General features: G+C 39.5%; 1 protein-coding gene across 1 annotated transcript in view; it reads right to left on the reverse strand.

Moving 5' to 3' along the window:
- The window catches only part of LOC136169339 (complement factor H-like), a 54622-nt gene extending 34301 nt beyond the window's left edge, over positions 1 to 20321 (reverse strand). Inside the window, exons 1-7 of the mRNA XM_065937120.1 lie at positions 20207 to 20321; positions 16727 to 16845; positions 16302 to 16420; positions 8066 to 8220; positions 1644 to 1820; positions 532 to 717; positions 242 to 421 (exon numbers count right to left, since the gene is read on the reverse strand). Of these exons, the coding sequence (XP_065793192.1) occupies positions 242 to 421; positions 532 to 717; positions 1644 to 1820; positions 8066 to 8220; positions 16302 to 16420; positions 16727 to 16845; positions 20207 to 20321 (1051 nt within the window). The remainder of the gene's footprint in view (positions 1 to 241; positions 422 to 531; positions 718 to 1643; positions 1821 to 8065; positions 8221 to 16301; positions 16421 to 16726; positions 16846 to 20206) is intronic.
- Between the last annotated feature and the right edge of the window lie 1135 nt (positions 20322 to 21456).

Consider the following 21456-nt stretch of genomic DNA (forward strand, 5'->3'; position numbering starts at 1 on the left):
TACCTATCAGTAAGATTTAGCTTCACACTTATCAAGATAAACAATGTTAACATCAGGACAGAAAGATGTATAAAATTCTATTGCTAGTTTATATATTTCCTCTTTAGACACATATTGAACTATAAAAATCAAATGTTTGGGATCATTATATAATTTAAGATCTGACATTTTCAAGGATAACTCTAAATTTCAACAGAATGCCTGCAAATACTAAATGTCAATTTGAGATGTGTATTCTGACCAATGCACTGAGGAGGCTGGGTCCACTCTCCACTAATACACGTGATAAATCTGGGTCCAATCATTGTAAATGCTTCTCTGCAACTGAACTCTACCAAGTCGCCATGCTGGTAGGGAGGGACAGAAGGCTTGACATCGCCATGATCAAGGTCAGGTATATCTCCACAGGTACGCTCCTCCTCTGAAAATTCACAAAAATAGGTTTGTCTTTAAAATATTATTTAAATGTGTATATGGATACAAATAAAAATATTGATTTACCTTTAAATATTACTAATTTTAATACATTACCAATACACACAGGTAAAGCTGTCCATTCTCCATCAACACACTGAATTTTACGAGAACCCTTCATCAGAAATCTGGGGTTGCAAGCATATTCCACGACCTCATTGTGTGCATATTCTTCTTTGTGTATTTCTTTCCCTTTCCCATTGAGAAGTTGAGGAGGTGGAGCACACGATTTTACTTTCCCTTCTGTAGAAATATTGTGTAAATTATGGTTATATTGTTTGTTTTATCACTGAAAAATCCAGCTAATGCAGCAATTTATTTCACTAACTGATCTTTTGTTTATTATATTATATACTTCAGCATTCTTAAGCAATGAAAAAGGAATAGTGTTTACACCAGACTCATGTTTACCAATTCTATTACTCATCTTGAACTAGCATATTGAAGTCTGTGTTTGCTCAGAAAGCATGTTCATTATCCAGACATGCTAATAGGTATGCAAGCCAATTACTCAGTCTGGGTGTATAAATTACAGCAATACTTTTATTCCACAGAAACACTGCATGAAAACTTTTTGGAAAAAAATATCGTTTGAGAGAAGCATTTGAACAGTTTAACTTTGATTCATGTTATTTGATACGTGTGATTGAACTGACTTTAAGTTACTTTAACACTCTTTAGACATACTTGAGGACACTAGAGGTAAAGCTCACAGTATATAAACTATTCAATATTAATGGTGGAATTGCAGGAAAAAGGAAAACAAACAAGTAATCCCGCCACTGTCAGGTTCCTCATGTATTTCTGTGGATTCTCCACCACAGATTTTAAGAAGCGCCTGGAGGTTAATTTCTTAAATAAAGAAAACTGAGGTATCTACTACCCAGCACATGTCCTTGGTGGGTTTGCTGTTGCTAAGTCGCTTCAGTCCTGTCTGACTCTGTGTGACCCCATAAACAGCAGCCCACCAGGCTTCTCTGTCTGGGATTTTCCAGGCAAGAATTCTAGACTGGGTTGCCATTTCCTTCTCCACCTTGATGGGTATATCTCTGGCTTAATGCATTCGACTATAGATGCACTGGAAGTGGACAGAAAATTGAGAGGGAAATAAAAAGGTTGATATCTGAAATCCCAACTCTTGCTCCAACAACTGTCAGATAAATATTTACCTTTACATGTTGGAAGTTTAGGGGACCATCCAAAGTGGTAGCACTGAACTGAATCTGCTCCAACCATAATACGGCCTTGACTGCAGGAGAATTTCAGCACATCTCCAACTTTAAATGTTTCTTTCCTGGGATAAGCATTTAAGTATGTATCCATTTCAGGAATACTGCATTCTCTTTCTAACGAAAAAGATAAATATTTGAGTGAGAATATTTAATCACTGCAAAATAAAGATTTGTGTCTCATAAAATGAGGTGCTGGGTACTGCATACACAGAGGGACAGCACATTAATGCTCTTCCTTAAAAATATATTCCATATTAGGTTTCATATACAATCTGGGACTTTTGAGAAATATTAAGGTATTGAACAGCAACATATACGTCCTGATACTTTATTTGTAAAGAGAACTCGTTAATACTGGATCTGATTTTATCACTGACATTTACAAAATATAGTGGTACCTTTTTGGTCTCAAAATGTATAAATATTCTCTCAGAATAAAAAAAATGACACAACTTTAAAATTGAATATAAATTTAAAAAACGGTATTTTAAAAACTATAACTGGAAAACTAGAACACACAAAAGAGCCATTTCTCTTGCATTTGAGTTACAGGTACAATAAAAATCACTTAATTTTATCTACAAGTGTAGAAATCAAACTGAAACATGAAACAAAATGAGTAAACATGTTCAAGGTCACATAGGCATATTCTAGGTGTCTTGATTATGTACATGACAACACAAACATCTAAACTTATTGTACCTATAAATGATCTTAACCATTAATATATGTTTGATTATTCTGATTCATTTTAAAAATGTGTAAACTTATCATTGAAAATTTGTAAAATCTATGAAATTTGTGACATTGTTGTGCGTGGATTAGTCACTCAGTTGAGTCTGACCCTTTGTGACCCCATGGAGTACAGCTAGCCAGGCTCCTCTGTCCATGGAATTCTCCAGGCAAGAATGCCGGAGTGGGGAACTCATTCCCGTCTCTAGGGGATCTTCCTAACGCAGGGATCAAACTCAGGTCTCCTGCACTGCAGGCAGATTCTTTACCATCTGAGCCACCAGGGATTGATACATATCATCAAAAATTGCATTATTCTTATTTGGAAACTTCCTATTGCTAAATAATTTACAAACTTCAAAACTGGAAATTAAGAATTAAAATCTCACCAAGAAGAAGGATCGTATTATCTAAAATTCTTCAAACTTTACCATAAAATTATATATAAGCTAACTAGTTTTAAAAGTAATGCCCCTCCCCCCAAAATCAATAACTTTGTTTCAGCTTTTGTTTTAATGTTGAGTTTTGTAGCTTAGATGACAGGTTACTATTGATGAGAACCATTGGTATTCCTTTCCTAAAATTCTATTCCAAACTTCCACATAGCAATACTTTTAATGGTATGTGACTTTGTTTACATATTTTGTGCTTGTCTTATGCAAAATTCCTATTTTATCATACTGTGTAAAACATTGCTTTAACAACAACAAAAAGATCTTGGCATTAAGCTGTTTTCCAACTGCTGTCTTCACAGAGTGACTGTAGGGAAGCCATGATCATCTTAAAAGCCTTTCCCTTAATTTAGAACTGTTAGTAGCTCAGTTGTGTCCAAATCTCTGTGATCCCCTGGACTGCAGCTCGCCAAAATCTCATGGAATTCTTCAGGCAAGAATATCCCAGTGGTTAGCCTTTCCCTGCTCTAGGGGATCTTCCCGACCCAGGGATCCAGTCCAGGTCGCCCGCGATGCAGGTGGATATTTACTGTCAGGTGGCTCAGAAATTTTGAAAGTGAGAGTGTAGTCTCTCAGGCATGTCTGACTCTTTTTGATCCCATGGACTACATAGCCCAGCAGACTCCTCTGTCTGTGGAATTCTTCAGGCAAGAATGCTACAGTGGGTTGCCATTTCCTCCTCCAAGAGATCTTCCTGACCCAGGGATCGAACCCAAGTCTCCTGCATCACAGGCAGATTCTTTACCAGCTGATCTTTTTTAATATGAGCCAATTTCTTTGCTGCCTCGGCTGCTGCAAAGGCATGTGTCTCTGCTGACAAATGGTTTCCAGGCTTCCTTTGCATAGACATCTTCCTACATAAAGTTGACCCTCAGTCCCTTCTATTTTCTAAGTGCTTGGATTCTTTTGTTCTTGGAATACACTTATTGGAACAATATAATAGAAATAGTTTTAATTTTTGGTTCATTATTTACCTTAATTCATCTTTTTTTTTTTTCATACTGGCATGAAAGCTCTTGAAAGGCATACCACCGACCCCCACTGTATTAGTCACAACAGGAAACAGGGATCAAGGCCATCCCCATGGAAAAGAAATGCAAAAAGGCAAAATGGTTGTCTGACAAGGCCTTACAAATAGCTGTTAAACGAAGAGAAGCAAAAAGCAAAGGAGAAAAGGAAAGATTTTCCCATTTGAATGCAGAGTTCCAAAGAATAGCCAGGAGAGATAAGAAAGCCTTCCTCAGTGATCAATGCTAAGAAATAGAGGAAAACAATAGAATGGGAAAGACTAGAGATCTCGTCAAGAAAATTAGAGATACCAAGAGAACATTTCATGCAAAAATGGGCTCAATAAAGGACAGAATTGGTATGGACCTAACAGAAGCAGAAGATATTAAGAAGAGGTGGCAAGAGTACACAGAAGAACTATACAAAAAGATCTTCATGACTCAGATAATCACAATGGTGTGATCACTCACCTAGAGCCAGACATCCAGGAATGTGAAGGCAAATGGGCCTTAGAAAACATCACTATGAACAAAGCTAGTGGCTGTGATGGAATTCTAGTTGAGCTATTTCAAATCCTGAAAGATGATGCTGTAAAAGTGCTGCACTCAATATGCCAGCAAATTTGGAAAACTCAGCAGTGGCCACAGGACTGGAAAAGGTCAGTTTTCATTCCTATCCCTAAGAAAGGCAATCCCAAAGAATGCTCAAACTACTGCACAATTGCACTCATCTCACACGCTAATAAAGTAATGCTCAAAATTCTCCAAGTCAGGCTTCAGCAATACGTGAACTGAGAACTTCCAGATGTTCCATTTGGTTTTAGAAAAGGCAGACGAACCAGATATCAAATTGCCAACATACGCTGGATCATCAAAAAATCAAGTTCCAGAAAAACATCTATTTCTGCTTTATTGACTATGCCAAAGCTTTCGACTGTGTGGATCACAAAAAACTGTGGAAAATTCTGAAAAAGATGGGAATACCAGACCACCTGACCTGCCTCTTGAGAACCTGTATGCAGGTCAGGAAGCAACAATTAGAACTGGACTTGGAACAACAGACTGGTTCCGAATAGGAAAAGGAGTACATCAAGGCTGTATATTGTCACCCTGCTTATTTACCTTCTATGCAGAGTACATCATGAGAAACCCTGGACTGGAAGAAGCACAAGCTGGAATCAAGACTGCCAGGAGAAATATCAATAACCTCAGATATACAGATGACACCATCCTTATGACAGAAAGTGAAGAGGAACTAAAGAGCCTCTTGATGAAAGTGAAAGAGGAGAGTGAAAAAGTTGGCTTAAAGCTCAACATTCAGAAAACTAAGATCATGACATCTGGTCCCATCACTTCATTGCAAATAGATGGGGAGACAGTGGAAACAGTGATAGACTTTATTTTTTCGGCTCCAAAATCACTGCAGATGGTGACTGCAGCCATGAAATTAAAAGACGTTTATTCCTTGGAAGTAAAGTTATGACCAACCTAGATAGCATATTAACAAGCAGAGACATTACTTTGCCAACAAAGGTCCATCTAGTCAAGGCTATGGTTTTTCCAGTGGTCATATATCGATGTGAGAGTTGGACTGTGAAGAAAGCTGAGCGCCGAAAAATTGATGCTTTTGAACTATGGTGTTGGAGAAGACTCTTGAGAGTCCCTTGGACTACAAGGAGATCCAACCAGTCCATCCTGAAGGAGATAAGTCCTGGGTGTTCATTGGAAGGACTGATGCTGAAGCAAAAACTCCAATACTTTGGCCACCTCATGAGAAGAGTTGAATTGTTGGAAAGGACCCTGATGCTGGGAGGGACTGGGGGCAGGAGGAGAAGGGGAAGACAGAGGATGAGATGGCTGGATGGCATCACCAACTCAATAGGCATGAGTTTGATGGACAGGGAGGACAGGGATGGATAGGGAGGTATGGTGTGCTGCAATTCATGGTGTCGCAAAGAGTCAGACACAACTGAGCGACTGAAATGAACTGAACTGAACTCTCAGCTAACTTCTGGCACATATTAGGTGCTTGCTGACAGCCTAAAAAGTGAAATTACCTGGGCTCTGGACACTGTTGAACAAGCCTGGCCTGTTTCTATAACAAGCTTACCCTGTGTGTCTATCTGAAATCTTGTGTTTCTATCCTGAACCTCTTGTTCTCTGCCACAACCAAGCCTTTTCAAAGAGTTATGTCCACATGCTGTATTGCATTTCTTACTAATAATTTATTTAGCAGGTTCTAAGTAGGTTTTTCCCTGTCTACTCCATCTGAAACTGTCTCTCTCACAATTATTGTTGGTTTCCATGTAGTCAAATCCACCATATTTTTCGTCTTTTAACCTGGCTCATTAACTGAATTAGAAGTATTCATTAGTGTAACTATTCTAATGTAGTTAAGTTTACAATTTCCTTGAGTAAACTGCATGGCAGGCATTATGACAAGAAGTTTATATGAATAAGCTATTTTAATAACTAAAAGATCTTTTAAAATATTAGAGCATTTGTAAATATTAAATCATTTTACAGACTCAGAGGAATGAACCAAGCTTCAAATAGGTTGTTGCCTTTGATTCATACTTAGCAAATGGTGGAATTGGATATAGAACCATTTCAGGCTAATTCCATAGGAATTACTATTAGTCCAGTTATTATTCCTTGTTCTTAAATCATTTTCTTCTGTCCAATCAATGCAACATTCATTCTGACATTTTTTCCCCCTAAATTTTCCGGGTCCTCCTTTCTTTCTGTCCACATTGCCATCTATTCCTCCTCTGTCAGATGCCTCAGTGTTGGAAGCTTCAGGACTCAGTCTTGAGCTCTCTTCTATTTTCATTCTACATCCTTTCCCAATCTGATGTCATTATTTACAGAGTGATAATCTCAGGTGTGTATCCCCTGGCTAAACCCATGCATTCAACACTGCAGTTGATGTATCCAATGTTTATGGTCCCCACTGGCCCAACCACATTGTGTTCAGGTCAAAGGTGTGTTGCTTTTGTGAGAGTGTTCTTTCTCCTGCCAGTATCACATACAAAGTCATTTCCATTTGCTTGCTTGCTTATGAGAAAATGGTATTCAAAACATGAGTCCCTTCACCTTTTGCTCTTTCTGACAACCAACATTTAGCAATGTTACCTGCATTATTACAAGGAAAATATATCCCAAATCTATTCTCTGCTCTGCATCACTTCAGCCAAGAGTTTATCTAATCCCCACACTTTTTCACCCCACATGGTTTCTTGACTCTTCTCTTGTCCATCATAAGCATAGCATACAGAAAAATCCACAAACAGCCTTCAAAAATCTAGATAAAATTATATCATTCCTTTTCTTAAAATTCCCTATGCCTTTTCATGAATCATAAAATCAATCAATGTTAATATGCCTTGAAATAACCCAGATCATCTTTCCTTTGCCTCATACCAGCTTCAGCTCATAAAATCCTCTCTCATTGAGTAGAATCTGCCCACCTTGAGATTTTCCAAATATTACTTTGCTGCAAAGTTTGCATATAATTCTTCCCTTGACTTGGGACACTCAACATCCACTCAGCTTACCAGAGACTGAAGCCCTGTTTTCAAACCTGGAAAAAACACTTCTGATTGGCAAAATAAAAGAGATCCGTGTCATTGTCCTCAGAACTTGTCAAAGTCAGAAAATAAAAGGCACCTGTCAAAACCTGCAGAAGTTAACAATAAGGTAGGAGGTATAGACAGAAACTCAGGAGCAAAATACTTGAACAGGATGCAACACCCTGTCATTTTGACAGCAAAAAGAGAGAGAGAAAATTAGCAGGCCGGAACACACTGCCAGCTGGCCGCAGAACAAAGGGACCGAGAAAGTCCTGAGAAGAGCTCACAGGCTGCGGACGGGCCCAGCCCCGCCGGAGGCAGGAGGCAGGGGGGAGGGGAAAGGGGGCAGGCTCTGCCCCACGGACCTCATTCCCTACCACACTGCAAACAGGCCTCCACCTTCTAATAAAAGATCTCCCGAGATTCTGGATGGTCGACATCCGCCGGGAGGGTCGCGGCTAGACACAGGACACACGCACCCGACCGGTGTGGGCGGGGACTGGGGCTGGGGACACGGAGGGCAGAGGGCGCACGCACCCGTCTGGCGCGGGCGGAAACTGAGGCTGGGATCGTGCAGGGCAGAAGACGTGCCGCACCCGGGGAGAGAGCGCCCGCCCTCAAGCGCCTGGCTGCCTGAGCCACTCGGGCGGCGTAGGGACGAAACGCAGGCGCAGCCTTGTATTCCGCGCTTTTGTGGATCACCCGAGGGCTGGAACCGCCCACACGCGCTCCATACAGAGCAGCCAGGAGCCTGAGCAGCGCAGACAGAGAAAATAGCACCAGCCCCTCCCCGCAGCGCCAGCCCCTCCCCGCAGCGCGAGGGAACTAGCTACCTGAATAAGAGTCCACCTCCGCCCGCCTGTGTCAGGGCGGAAATGAGGCCCTGAAGAGACCAGCAACAGAAGCCAAATAAACAAAGGGAACCGCTTCAGAAGGGACCTGTGCAACAGATTAAAATCCCTGAAGAAAACACCGACTACACCGGAAGGACCGGTAGATATCGAGAAGTGTAAGCTAGAACGAGGAGTTATCTGAAACTGAGCCGAACCCACACTGACCGCAACAGCTCCAGAGAAATTCCTAGATATATTTTTTCTTTTACTTTTTTTAAGTAAGAAAAAAAAAATTGTTTTTTCTTTTTTCTTTTTTCTCTTTTATTTTCCTTTAAAATTCCCTATTACTCCCCCATTACTCCTTAACTTTCATTTTCATAGATTTTTACGATTTTTTAATTAGGAAAAACATTTTATTTCTTTTTTTTCTTTTCATTTTCTTCTTTTTCTTTTTTCTTCTTCTCTTCTATTTACTGTTTTTCTTTTTCTCTTATTTCTTTTAAAGTCCCCTAGTACTCCTCTTACTACTCCTTAATTTTCATTTTCAATACACTATAACCTTACAGAAAAAAAAAAAAAGAAGACAAGCCCTATTTTTAAACCAAACTTCATATATATTTCTAAAATTTTTTGTGTGTTTTTGTTTTTGTTTTTAATATAGTATTTTTAAGAGTCTAACCTCTACTCTAGATTTTTAATTTTTGTTTTTCAGTATATGATATAAATTGTGAACATTTAAGAATCCAATATTCAGCTCCCATTTTTATTCAGGAGTGTGTTGATTATTCTCTCCCAATCTTGACTCTCTGTTTTCTACCTCAGAACACCTCTATTTCCTCCTTTCCCCTTCTCTTCCCCAATCCAATTCTATCAATCTTTGTGGGTGTCTGGGCTATGGAGAACACTCTGGAATCAGACAACTTTGTAGATCTCTCTCCTCTTGTGTCCCCCTTTTTATCCTCCTGCTCATATCTATCACCCTCCTCCCTCTCCTCTTCTTCATGTAACTCTGTGAACCTCTCTGGGTGTCCCTAACAGGGGAGAAACTTTTCACCATTAACCTAGAAGTTTTATTATCAGTGCTGTATAGTTGGAGAAGTCCTGAGACTACAGGAAGAATAAAACTGAAATCCAGAGGCAGGAGACTTAAACCACAAACCTGAGAACACCAGAAAACTCCTGATTACATGGATCTTTAAGTAATAAGTGACCGTCCAAAAGCCTCCATACCTACAATGAAACCAACCACCACCCAAGAACCAATAAGTTTTAGAGCACGACATACCACGCAAATTCTCCAGCATAGCCCTGAACGTCAACATACAGACTGCCCAAGGTCACACCAAACACATAGACCCATCTCAAAACTCATTATTGGGCACTCCATTGCTCTCCAAAGAGAAGAAATCAACATCCACGCACCAGAACACCGACGCAAGCTTCGCTAATCAGGAAACCTTGACAAGCCAATCGTCTAACTCCACCCACTGGGTAAAACCTCCACAATAAAAAGGAACCACAGACCTCCGGAATACAGAAAGCCCACTCCAGACACAGCAATCTAAACAAGATGAAAAGGCAGAGAAATACCCAACAGGTAAAGGAACATGAAAAAAAGCCCACCAAGTCAAACAAAAGAGGAGGAGATAGGGAATCTACCTGAAAAAGAATTTAGAATAAGGATAATAAAAACGATCCAAAATCTTGAAAACAAAATGGAGTTACAGATAAATAGCCTGGAGACAAAGATTGAAAAGATGCAAGAAATGTTTAATAAAGACCTAGAAGAAATAAAAACAGAGTCAATTAAAAATGAATAATGCAACGAATGAGATCAAAAACACTCTGGAGGGAACCAAGAGTAGAATAACGGAGACAGAAGATAGGATAAGTGAGGTAGAAGATAAAATTGTGGAAATAAATGAAGCAGAGAGGAAAAAAGAAAAAAGGATCAGAAGAAATGAGGACAACCTCAGGGACCTCTGGGACAATGTGAAACGCCCCAACATTCGAATCATAGGAGTCCCAGAAGAAGAAGACAAAAAGAAAGGCCATGAGAAAATACTCGAGGAGATAATAGCTGAAAACTTCCCTAAAATGGGGAAGGAAATAGCCACTCAAGTCCAAGAAACCCAGAGAGTCCCAAACAGGATAAACCCAAGGTGAAACACACCAAGACACATATTAATCAAATTAACAAAGATCAAACACAAAGAACAAATACTAAAAGCAGCATGGGAAAAACAACAAATAACACACAAGGGATTCCTATAAGGAAAACAGCTGATCGATCAGTAGAAACCCTTCAGACCAGAAGGGAATGGCAGGACATACTGAAAGTAAAGAAAGAGAATAACCTACAACCTAGATTACTGTACCCAGCAAGGATCTCATTCAGATATGAAGGAGAATTCAAAAGCTTTACAGACAAGCACAAGCTGAGAGAATTCAGCACCACCAAACCAGCAGGTCAACAAATGCTAAAGGATCTTCTCTAGACAGGAAATGCAGAAAGGTTGTATAAATGTGAACCCAAAACAACAAAGTAAATGGCAACGGGACCACACCAATCAATAATTACCTTAAATGTAAATGGGTTGAATGCCCTAAGCAAAAGATTGGCTGAATGGATACAAAAACAAGACCCCTATATATGCTGTCTACAAGAGACCCACCTCAAAACCAGAGACACAAACAGACTAAAAGTGAAGGGCTGGAAAAAAATATTTCACGCAAACGGAGACCAAAAGAAAGCAGGAGTCGCAATACTCATATCAGATAAAATAGACTTTCAAATAAAGGATGTGAAAAGAGACAAAGAAGGACACTACATAATGATCAAAGGACCAATCCAAGAAGAAGATATAACAATTATAAATATATATGCACCCAACATAGGAGCACCGCAGTATGTACGGCAAACGCTAATGAGTATGAAAGAGGAAATTAATAGTAACACAATAATAGTGGGAGACTTTAATACCCCACTCACAACCATGGATAGATCAACTAATCAGAAAATTAACAAGGAAACACAAACCTTAAATGACACAATGGACCAGCTAGACACAATTGATATCTACAGGACATTTCACCCCAAAACAATCAACTTCACCTTTTTCTCAAGTGCACACGGAACCTTCTCCAGAATAGATCACATCCTGGGCCATAAATCTGGACTTGGAAAATTCAAAAAAATTGAAATCATTCCAGTCATCTTTTCTGACCATAGTGCAGTAAGATTAGATCTCAATTACAGGAAAAAAAACTGTTAAAAATTCAAACATATGGAGGATAAATAACACGCTTCTGAATAACCAACAAATCATAGAAGAAATCAAAAAAGAAATCAAAATATGTATAGAAATGAATGAAAATGAAAACACAACAACCCAAAACCTATGGGACACTGTAAAAGCAGTGCTAAGGGGAAGGTTCATAGCATTACAGGCTTACATCAAGAAACAAGAAAAACGCCAAATAAATAACCTAACTATACACCTAAAGCAATTAGAGAAGGAAGAAATGAAGAACCCCAGGGTTAGCAGAAGGAAAGAAATCTTAAAAATTAGGGCGGAAATAAATGCAAAAGAAACTAAAGAGACCATAGCAAAAATCAGCAAAGCTAAAAGCTGGTTTTTTGAAAAAATAAACAAAATTGATAAACCATTAGCAAGACTCATTAAGAAACAAAGAGAGAAGAACCAAATTAACAAAATGAGAAATGAAAATGGAGAGATCACAACACACAACACTGAAATACAAAGGATCATGAGACTACTACCAGCAGCTCTATGCCAATAAAATGGACAACTTGGATGAAATGGACAAATTCTTAGAAAAGTATAACTTTCGAAAACTGAACCAGGAAGAAATAGAAGATCTTAACAGAACCATCACAAGCAAGGAAATCGAAACTGTAATCAAAAATCTTCCAGCAAACAAAAGCCCAGGACCAGATGGCTTCACAGCTGAATTCTACCAAAAATTTAGAGACGAGCTAACACCTATCTTACTCAAACTCTTCCAGAAAATTGCAGATGAAGGTAAACTTCCAAACTCATTCTATGAGGCCACCATCACCCTAATTTCAAAACCAAAGATGCCACAAAAAAAGAAAACTACAGGCCAATATCACTGATGAACATAGAGGCAAAACTCCTCAACAAAATTCTAGCAAACAGAATCCAAGAAGATATTTAAAAAATCATACACCATGACCAAGTGGGCTTTATCCCAGGAATGCAAGGATTCTTTAATATCCTCAAATCAATCAATGTAATACACCACATTAACAAATTGGAAGATAAAAACCATATGATTATCTCAATAGACGCAGGGAAAGCCTTTGACAAAATTCAACACTCATTTATGATTAGACCTCTCCAGAAAGCAGGAATAGAAGGAACATACCTCAACATAATAAAAGCTATATATGACAAACCCACAGCAAGCACCACCCTCAATGGTGAAAAATTGAAAGCATTTCCCCTGAAATCAGGAACAAGACAAGGGTGCCCACTCTCACCACTACTATTCAACATAGTCTTGGAAGTTTTGGCCACAGCAATCAGAGCAGAAAAAGACGTAAAAGGAATCCAGATAGGAAAAGAAGAAGTGAAACTCTCGCTGTTTGCAGATGACATGATCCTCTACATAGAAAACCCTAAAGACTCTTCCAGAAAATTACTAGAGCTAATCAATGAATATAGTAAAGTTGCACGATATAAAATTAACACACAGAAATCCCTTGCATTCCTATATACTAACAATGAAAAAACAGAAAGAGAAATTAAGGAAACGATAGCATTCACCATTGCAACAAAAAGAATAAAATACTTAGGAGTATATCTACCTGAAGAAAAGAAAGACCTATACATAGAAAACTATAAAACACTGATGAAAGAAATCAAAGAGGACACAAACAGATGGAGAAACATACTGTTTTCATGGATTGGAAGAATCAATATTGTCAAAATGGCTATTCTTCCCAAAGCAATCTATAGATTCAATGCAATCCTTATAAAACTACCAACGGTATTTTTCACAGAACTAGAACAAATAATTTCACAACTTGTATGGAAATACAAAAAACCTCGAATAGTCAAAGTAATCTTGAGAAAGAAGAATGGAACTGGAGGATTCAACCTGCCTGACTTCAGACTCTACTAGAAAGCCACAGTCATCAAGACAGTGTGGTATTGGCACAAAGACAGAAATATAGACCAATGGAACAGAATAGAAAGCCCAGAGATGAATCCATGAACCTATGGACACCTTATCTTTGACAAAGCAGGCAAGGATATACAATGGAAAAAAGACAATCTCTTTAACAAGTGGTGTTGGGGAAACTGGTCAACCACTTGTAAAAGAATGAAACGAAAACACTTTCTAACACCATACACAAAAAATAAACTCAAAATAGATTAAAGATCTAAATGTAAGACCAGAAACTATAAAACTCCTAGAGGAGAACATAGGCAAAACACTCTCTGACATAAATCACAGCAAGATCTTCTATGACCTACCTCCCAGAATATTGGAAATAAAAGCAAAAATAAACAAATGGGACCTAATGAAAATTAAAAGCTTTTGCACAACAAAGGAAACTATAAGCAAGGTGAAAAGACAGCCCTCAGATTGGGAGAAAATAATAGCAAATGAAGAAAGAGACAAAGGATTAATCTCAAAAATATACAAGCAACTCCTGAAGCTCAATTCCAGAAAAATAAATGACCCAATCAAAAAAATGGGCCAAAGAACTAAACAGACATTTCTCCAAAGAAGACATACAGATGGCTCACAAACACATGAAAAGATGCTCAACATCACTCATTATCAGAGAAATGCAAATCAAAACCACAATGAGGTACCATTACACGCCAGTCAGGATGGCTGCTATCCAAAAGTCTACAAGCAATAAATGCTGGAGAGGGTGTGGAGAAAAGGGAACCTTCTTACACTGTTGGTGGGAATGCAAACTAGTACAGCCACTATGGAAAACAGTGTGGAGATTTCTTTAAAAACTGGAAATAGAACTGCCATATGACCCAGCAATCCCACTTCTGGGCATACACACTGAGGAATTCAGATCTGAAAGAGACACATGCACCCCAATGTTCATCGCAGCACTGTTTATAATAGCCAGGACATGGAAGCAACCTAGATGCCCATCAGCAGATGAATGGATAAGGAAGCTGTGGTACATATACACCATGGAATATTACCAAGCAGTTAAAAAGAATTCATTTGAATCAGTTCTAATGAGATGGATGAAACTGGAGCCCATTATACAGAGTGAAGTAAGCCAGAAAGATAAAGAACATTACAGTATACTAACACATATATATGGAATTTAGAAAGATGGTAACGATAACCCTATATGCAAAACAGAAAAAGAGACACAGAAGTACAGAACAGACTTTTGAACTCTGTGGGAGAAGGTGAGTGTGGGATGTTTCGAAAGAACAGCATGCATATTATCTATGGTGAAACAGATCACCAGCCCAGGTGGGATGCATGAGTCAAGTGCTCTGGCCTGGTGGGCTGGGAAGACCCAGAGAAATCGGGTGGAGAGTGTGGCAGGGGGGATGGGGATGGGGAATACGTGTAACTCTATGGCTGATTCATGTCAATGTATGACAAAACCCACAGAAAAATAAATAAATAAATAAATAAATAAATAAATAAAAGACTCTGAATCCCTTCTAGGAAATTATTAGAAATCTGTTTGTCTAAAGGATCTGGAATTCCACAGCATGTCAGAAATATATTAGCAATGAGTTCCCTTTCCTGAGACTTGTTGAAAGTATTGTCTAGTCTGGATCTCTTACACAACCCGGAACAAAAATCAGGTGACAATCACAGAATCTTCCACCACAGTGACCCCAGCCATTGTCTCTGAGAATTTGAAATTTTGTCATCAAAACTGGGTGCTTAAAGCCATATCAATACATGGAGTTCAATGAAGATAACAAGTATCGAAACATGCATTCATTCTACTAAGGACAAAAAGATGATCCTTCAAACCATGAATAACTAAACTTGGAAAAGTACAATTCTGTCACCTACTAGATATCTTCATAGAATTCAGCTAACTTTTTTAGTACTTTATGGATTAATAAGATATCAAAAGAGAAAAGTTTGAATATTTGAATTGAATGAAAATAAAACCATGATAAGTAACGTTTTATATGATTTATGAGATGACACAAAAGTGTGCTGAGGGGAATTTTAAAATTACATAGCAATAACAGTAATGACAGAGACTAAAAATCAATTTTTGCTTTTACTTAAATTGGAAAATGGAAAAGCAAACAAGCCCAACACATATAACTTGGGAACAATGCAGTGATATTAGTAAAAGAGTGTACTAGGCCACCTTGACCTCCCCTTCTCTCCACAGACACACTGAATTAACAGCTATGTGTGAATCAGCTCCATTTATTCAAAATAAAAAGGGTAGATGAGCAGTTCTGCATTCAAGGCAAGGGAGAAAATGCCAAATCCTAAGCGGCAGGGAAAGCAAAGACACATTCCCGCAATAAAATCCATGCAGCAGAGCACCATACAATTTGAAGGGAACACTCAACTCCCAGCTTCTCCTGGTGGAGCGAAGAGTTTGATCCTAATCTAGGTCTCTGATTTTGCAAATGCCAGTCCAGGGTCCAGCTTCCAATTAGCCTGCCTCTGGGAGGCCTAGCATTTCCAGTCTCCTGGGATCACAGAAATGAAGTGGCAGTTATGAATCTGTACCAGCACTTCTCACAGGTCGTCCCCTAGCTTAATGCAGAGTGAGCAACTCTCAGTTTCTCCATGGAAGGAGTCAGACGGCACATCTGGATCTTGTGCTTTTCCAGCTCTGCCTGAAGAATTGGCTTCACACTAACGTGTCCTTGAGAGTTGATGAAGCGCAAAATTTGCATGGTGCCTGGGGATTACAGAGGGCTAAAGCATGGTGCAGAAGGCACAGGGTTTGAAGCAGCATGCAGGCATTTGCCACAGCTCCTCTCCCCAGTTCAGGGCCGAGTGAGCGAGGTGATAAACTCCAATTGCCTGCTCCACCAAGTATTCTGACTTGAAGACTACTGCATACTCTAGACTCCTGGAGGAGACTGACTACAAACACAGAAGTTTGGATGATCAGAGAGGTCAGAGAGGCACCCAAAATTCTGGCCAGGCTGATTGAAAAGGCTGAATTCTGGAAAGGTTCTACTTCTGAGGCTAGTCTGTGAAGATTAGGAGAAGTGGATGTTTAGACTAATGCACAGATATCCACACCGTGAGTCAAGAAAAATGATCAAGTGGGAAGTATGTTCAAATGAGAAGAATAAAACATCCATTGCTTTTTATCCCGACCCAACAACAGAAATTGGACACCCACCCACAGCAAGCCTGACTTGGAGTGAGGTGTGGGCTCTATACCATACACTGAGTTCCATGATGGTGGAAGAGTAAGTGCACGTGGAGTACATCTCTCTCCACAGATACGTCAGGAATACACCTCCAGACACAGAAGATCTTGCGGAATGCCAGCTGAGAACCTGGCCACCGGAAAAGAACATATAGAACGACGCAACACTCAGTAGGACCAAAGGAGGGCAAAAAGGAGAAGAGTGAGAAGAATTGGATCTACACCTGGGGTTGGGGAACTGAAGCAGGGACAGAGCTGCAAGGGGGAGGCAAATGTTTGTGACAGAGTTGAAGCACTGAGGCTGCTGGAGAGTGAAAGAGCTGATCTGTGTGCGTCTGAATGGAGTGAGGTTCACACAGATGATCCTTGCCACAACCACACACACCCCAGACAGGGACGCAAGTCCCCTAGAAAGTGCTGCAGCTTGGAGCTGGAACATAGAGATTGGAAAGCTATCCCAGGTCAAGGTCTGCTGTTGACTGAAGGGAGATGGCCTGAGGAAACCTGAGAGAGGAAAGCACAGTGGGATATGCTTATGAAGGAAAGCCAGCTAACCTGGAGGCAGGGTGATACTGCTGAGTCACACACAGAGAATGGAGCCATCTCTGACCCTCTCTCTCTGCACATATCAGCACCAGACTGTGGAAACAAAGCAGGGAGGTGGCCCTTTAAGGACCTGATGTGCAAAGCAACACAGAAGGACCCCAGCCAGGGTGATCTTTAAGTCTCTGATATGATGAACAACAGAGAATGACCCCAACAGGGGGGCCCTGTAAGCGCTTGAAGGGGTCAAGCAACAGAGAAGGACCACCAGCTAAAGAGGCCCTCTGATGGCCAGGTGCCAGAAGCTAGGGAAAGACTCTAATAGAGCCATAGCTCCTGGAGCTGAGTCTGTTGGCTTCCCTGCATGCTTGGCACTGCCAGGGTTCCCATAATCCAAGCAGCTGTGTCACCTCCATGCTCAATCCTCCCTGGGCAGAGCTGTCAGAAGCTAGAAAAATCCCTAATAGTCACATACCTCCTGACAATAGCCTGAGCTGCTACCACAACAGGTAAGGGACCAGCCCAGAACTGGAGGGCATCCTAGGGAGGTGAGGTGGACTGTGACTCACATTGAGGAAAAGGATGCTGACAGCTGATCCAAGAAAAATATTTATTATTCTTATATTTTAACTTATTTTGTATTTGCTACTAGGTTTTTAAATTTTTACTTGGTTTTTGCTCTGTGTTGTTGTAGTTGTTGGTTTTAATACTACAATTAAATCTATTTACACTTTTGAGAACTTTTTTTAACAACACATTTAATTTCCTTTAAATGCTTCTGCCTCTACATTGGTCTATTATGGTTTTGAGGGTTGTTTTTCTCTTTTCATTTTCAAAGTTTTTAAAAAAATTATTATCACTATTTTTCCACATATATTCTTTGGTTCGCTTTTCTTATTCTTTTTCTGTTGTTATTTTTCTTTAATATATGTAAAACTTCTTTATCTACCTCTATTTAACTTTGCTTTTCTAGCCTTTCTTTCTTTTTTCTTTTTTCCCGTTTCTTGCTTATCCTCACTATGTTTATTAGTCTGTTTAGCTTTAGTTGTTTTATTCCCCAGTTGACACATGGCTTTGGTTTTGTTTTCCAGTTTACATTTTCAGTCAGATTTGTTAATAGCTAGTTGATATCATTTTTGCTCTCCTTTGCTCACTGGATCAATCTCTTCTACTTTTTTTTTTTCCCCACTGTTTTGGTTTTGTCTCTGTGTGTACATGTATGTGTATATTTCCCATTTTTTGGTTAGTACTTGCCTGATTCCGTATTTGTCATTTTTCTGGGGGTTGTAATTTGTTTCTTGCTTTAGTGTGTTTGTTTTTATTCCATTTAATGCCATTACAAGTCACCTGTGGAATATCACTTCCCCCTCAGAGATCAGGCCCAAAGGCTTTGGAGTGACCACACTGCCAAGACTCTAGACTGCCATAAGACTCCTACGCCAGGGAGTGTCTGTTAGTGAGAACTCCCATAAAGGCCTCTGCTGTTCACACCTGCATCACCCAACTGCCAGCAGCACCCAGTGGAGGAGGCCTCACCCAACAACCAACATGATGAAACACAAACCCAGTCATCAGCAAACAGGATTCCCCTCACAAAGTCCTGCCCCTTAGAGGGGGAAGAAACACGATGTAACTCAAACCCAGTCATCAGCAAACAGGATTCCCCTCATGAAGTCCTACCCATTAGAAGGGGAAAGAAAAAAATATGAAACACAAACCCAGTCATCAGCAAACAGGATCCAGTCATCAGCAAACAGGATTCCCCTCACAAAGTTATGACTGTTAGTGGGGGAAAAAAACACGATAAAACAGAAACCCAGTCATCAGCAAACAGGATTCCCCTCATGAAGTCCTACCCATTAGAAGGGGAAAGAAAAAAATATGAAACACAAACCCAGTCATCAGCAAACAGGATCCAGTCATCAGCAAACAGGATTCCCCTCACAAAGTTATGACTGTTAGTGGGGAAAAAAAACACGATAAAACAGAAACCCAGTCATCAGCAAATAGGATTCAGTCATCACCAAACAAGACTGCCCCTCACAAAGTCCTGCCCATTAGAGGGGAAAAACACGATGAAACACGAACCCAGTCATCAGCAAACAGGATTCCCCTCACAAAGTCCTGCCCATAAGAGGGGGAGAAACAAACAAGATAAAACACAATCCCAGTCATCAGCAAACAGGATTGTCACCTCATACAGTCCTGCCCATTAGAGGGGAAAAAAACTTACCTCCTTTCACCAGAGTACAAACAAAAGTCACACCCAAAAGAAGCCTACACAAACCACTGGCACAACCTTACACACCAAGGTCAGAAACCAAAAGGAAGGAGAAGTTCTACCTGAAAGCCTGAGAAATGAGACCTCAAATACAATAGTGGGGGGAAAAAAAAGAAAAGGCAAAAAAAAATATTACTCAAATGAAGGAAAAAACTAGAAGCACAGAAGACCAAAAAAAAAAAAAAAAAAAAAGAAGAAGAAGAAGAAGAAGAAGACGATGAAATAGTTCAAATACCTGAAAAAAAATTCAGAAAAATATTTTAATTTTGAATGGCAAAAATTTAAAGAGATTTTAGTTTACAAAAATGTTTTTATCCCTTATTAGAATTGCCTACTTTAAGAAACAAAGAAAATGCCTCTAAAAGCCCCTAATTAGCATACACAGTAGGGCAGATACTTGGATTTGCCCTACTGTGTAGGGCATTGTGCTCCGTTGTTGTGTGTTTAAGAGAGAAATTTCACAATTAAGAAGAAGGTCAAGATACGAATGGAAGGTACAGGTACATCTCAGAACAGGTGCCCAGCCATCTCTGGTACACGTTGCAACATTTCCATGGATCTCAGGAATAAAACCCTTTTTATACTCATAAATGATTGTATCTTGGCCTCTATTTTTGCTTAATTCAGGTCTGTACACACCGTTTGTAATATGAGGAGGATCACTTACACTTCCCTTCACTGTGTTTCTCATCTGATGTATCTGTACCCTCGGTACTCTTGAACCCTCTTTCTCCACAGTCAGCGCACACTTCATGATATTCCACATCTGGCAAAGAATTCATGATGTATCACTTCAGCTATTCTTTCCACTTTCTGCAAGTTTCTCGGCTTCTGTATTTCTTACAAGTACTGCTAGCAAATATTCTCCTCCCTCAGACACATGTTGCAATAGTACACCCTGTCTTTTTGAAATAGACTTAAATACAGGGATTGCATAGGGCAATGAAATGAATGTGGAAGGAATGTTTTCCTTTAGGGAGGGAGTTGAAAAAGTCATTAAATTTTCCTGTTCTCTTTCCCACAGCTGCAGTGATTAAAGAAGAACATGGAAGGTCATATCTCCATTCCCTGATTCTTAACAATTAAAATAATGAGGAGGGTCCCTCCTGACCTATGTTTTCTGGGATATTTGTTAATTAAGACGATATGTGTAATACAATGGGCTTCCCAGTTGGCACAAGTAGTAAGGAATCCGCCTACCGATGCAGGAGACATAGGAGATGCAGGTTCCAATGAAGGTTGGAAGTGAGCATGCATAGAAAATAAACTTTAGTTTTTAAAGCCCCTAAGATTTTGGAATACATTATTCTTATTGCAATAAAATAACTTAATGCAGATTTCAAAACTCCTCTTTCATATAAAGATTCAGGTTAAAGGTGTCTTGTCTGTTGTAAATACTGAGCCCCTCCATTGTAGGGCAGAAGTAGCCATAGACAATACAAATAAGAAATGGACAGGTCTCTGTTTCAGTAAGTCTAAGTTTGGAAATATACCCGTAGTCTTATTCTACTTGATTAATAAACCATCACTCATATACCTGGGAATCATGAGAAACTGAATCAGCGACATGTCTGCCTGCTCCTCAGCAAGAATAATGGTGATGCAGCCTTTCTTATAAGTGATCTGGGGCCTGAGCGGCTCTTAATTGTAACACTTAGGATTGGACAGGGAGCTTTATTGTGCTGTAAATGTTGTTCATGAAGAAAATTGCTAAATGGACTAAAATAACATGCAACAAATTATGAGATGAATAATGCAGAGTGATGTGTATTCTATCCACACTTGGAATTTCATGAGGTATCATAAAACTCATTAGAGGTTTCATTTACAAAAACTTGAAGGCAACTGGATTATTAAACAAAATGAAAGACAAAAACATCATGATGAAGAACCTATACATTTTATTTTTTGGAGTAA

The sequence above is a fragment of the Muntiacus reevesi genome, chromosome 5 (assembly GCF_963930625.1).
Source record: "Muntiacus reevesi chromosome 5, mMunRee1.1, whole genome shotgun sequence".
NCBI lineage: Eukaryota > Metazoa > Chordata > Mammalia > Artiodactyla > Cervidae > Muntiacus > Muntiacus reevesi.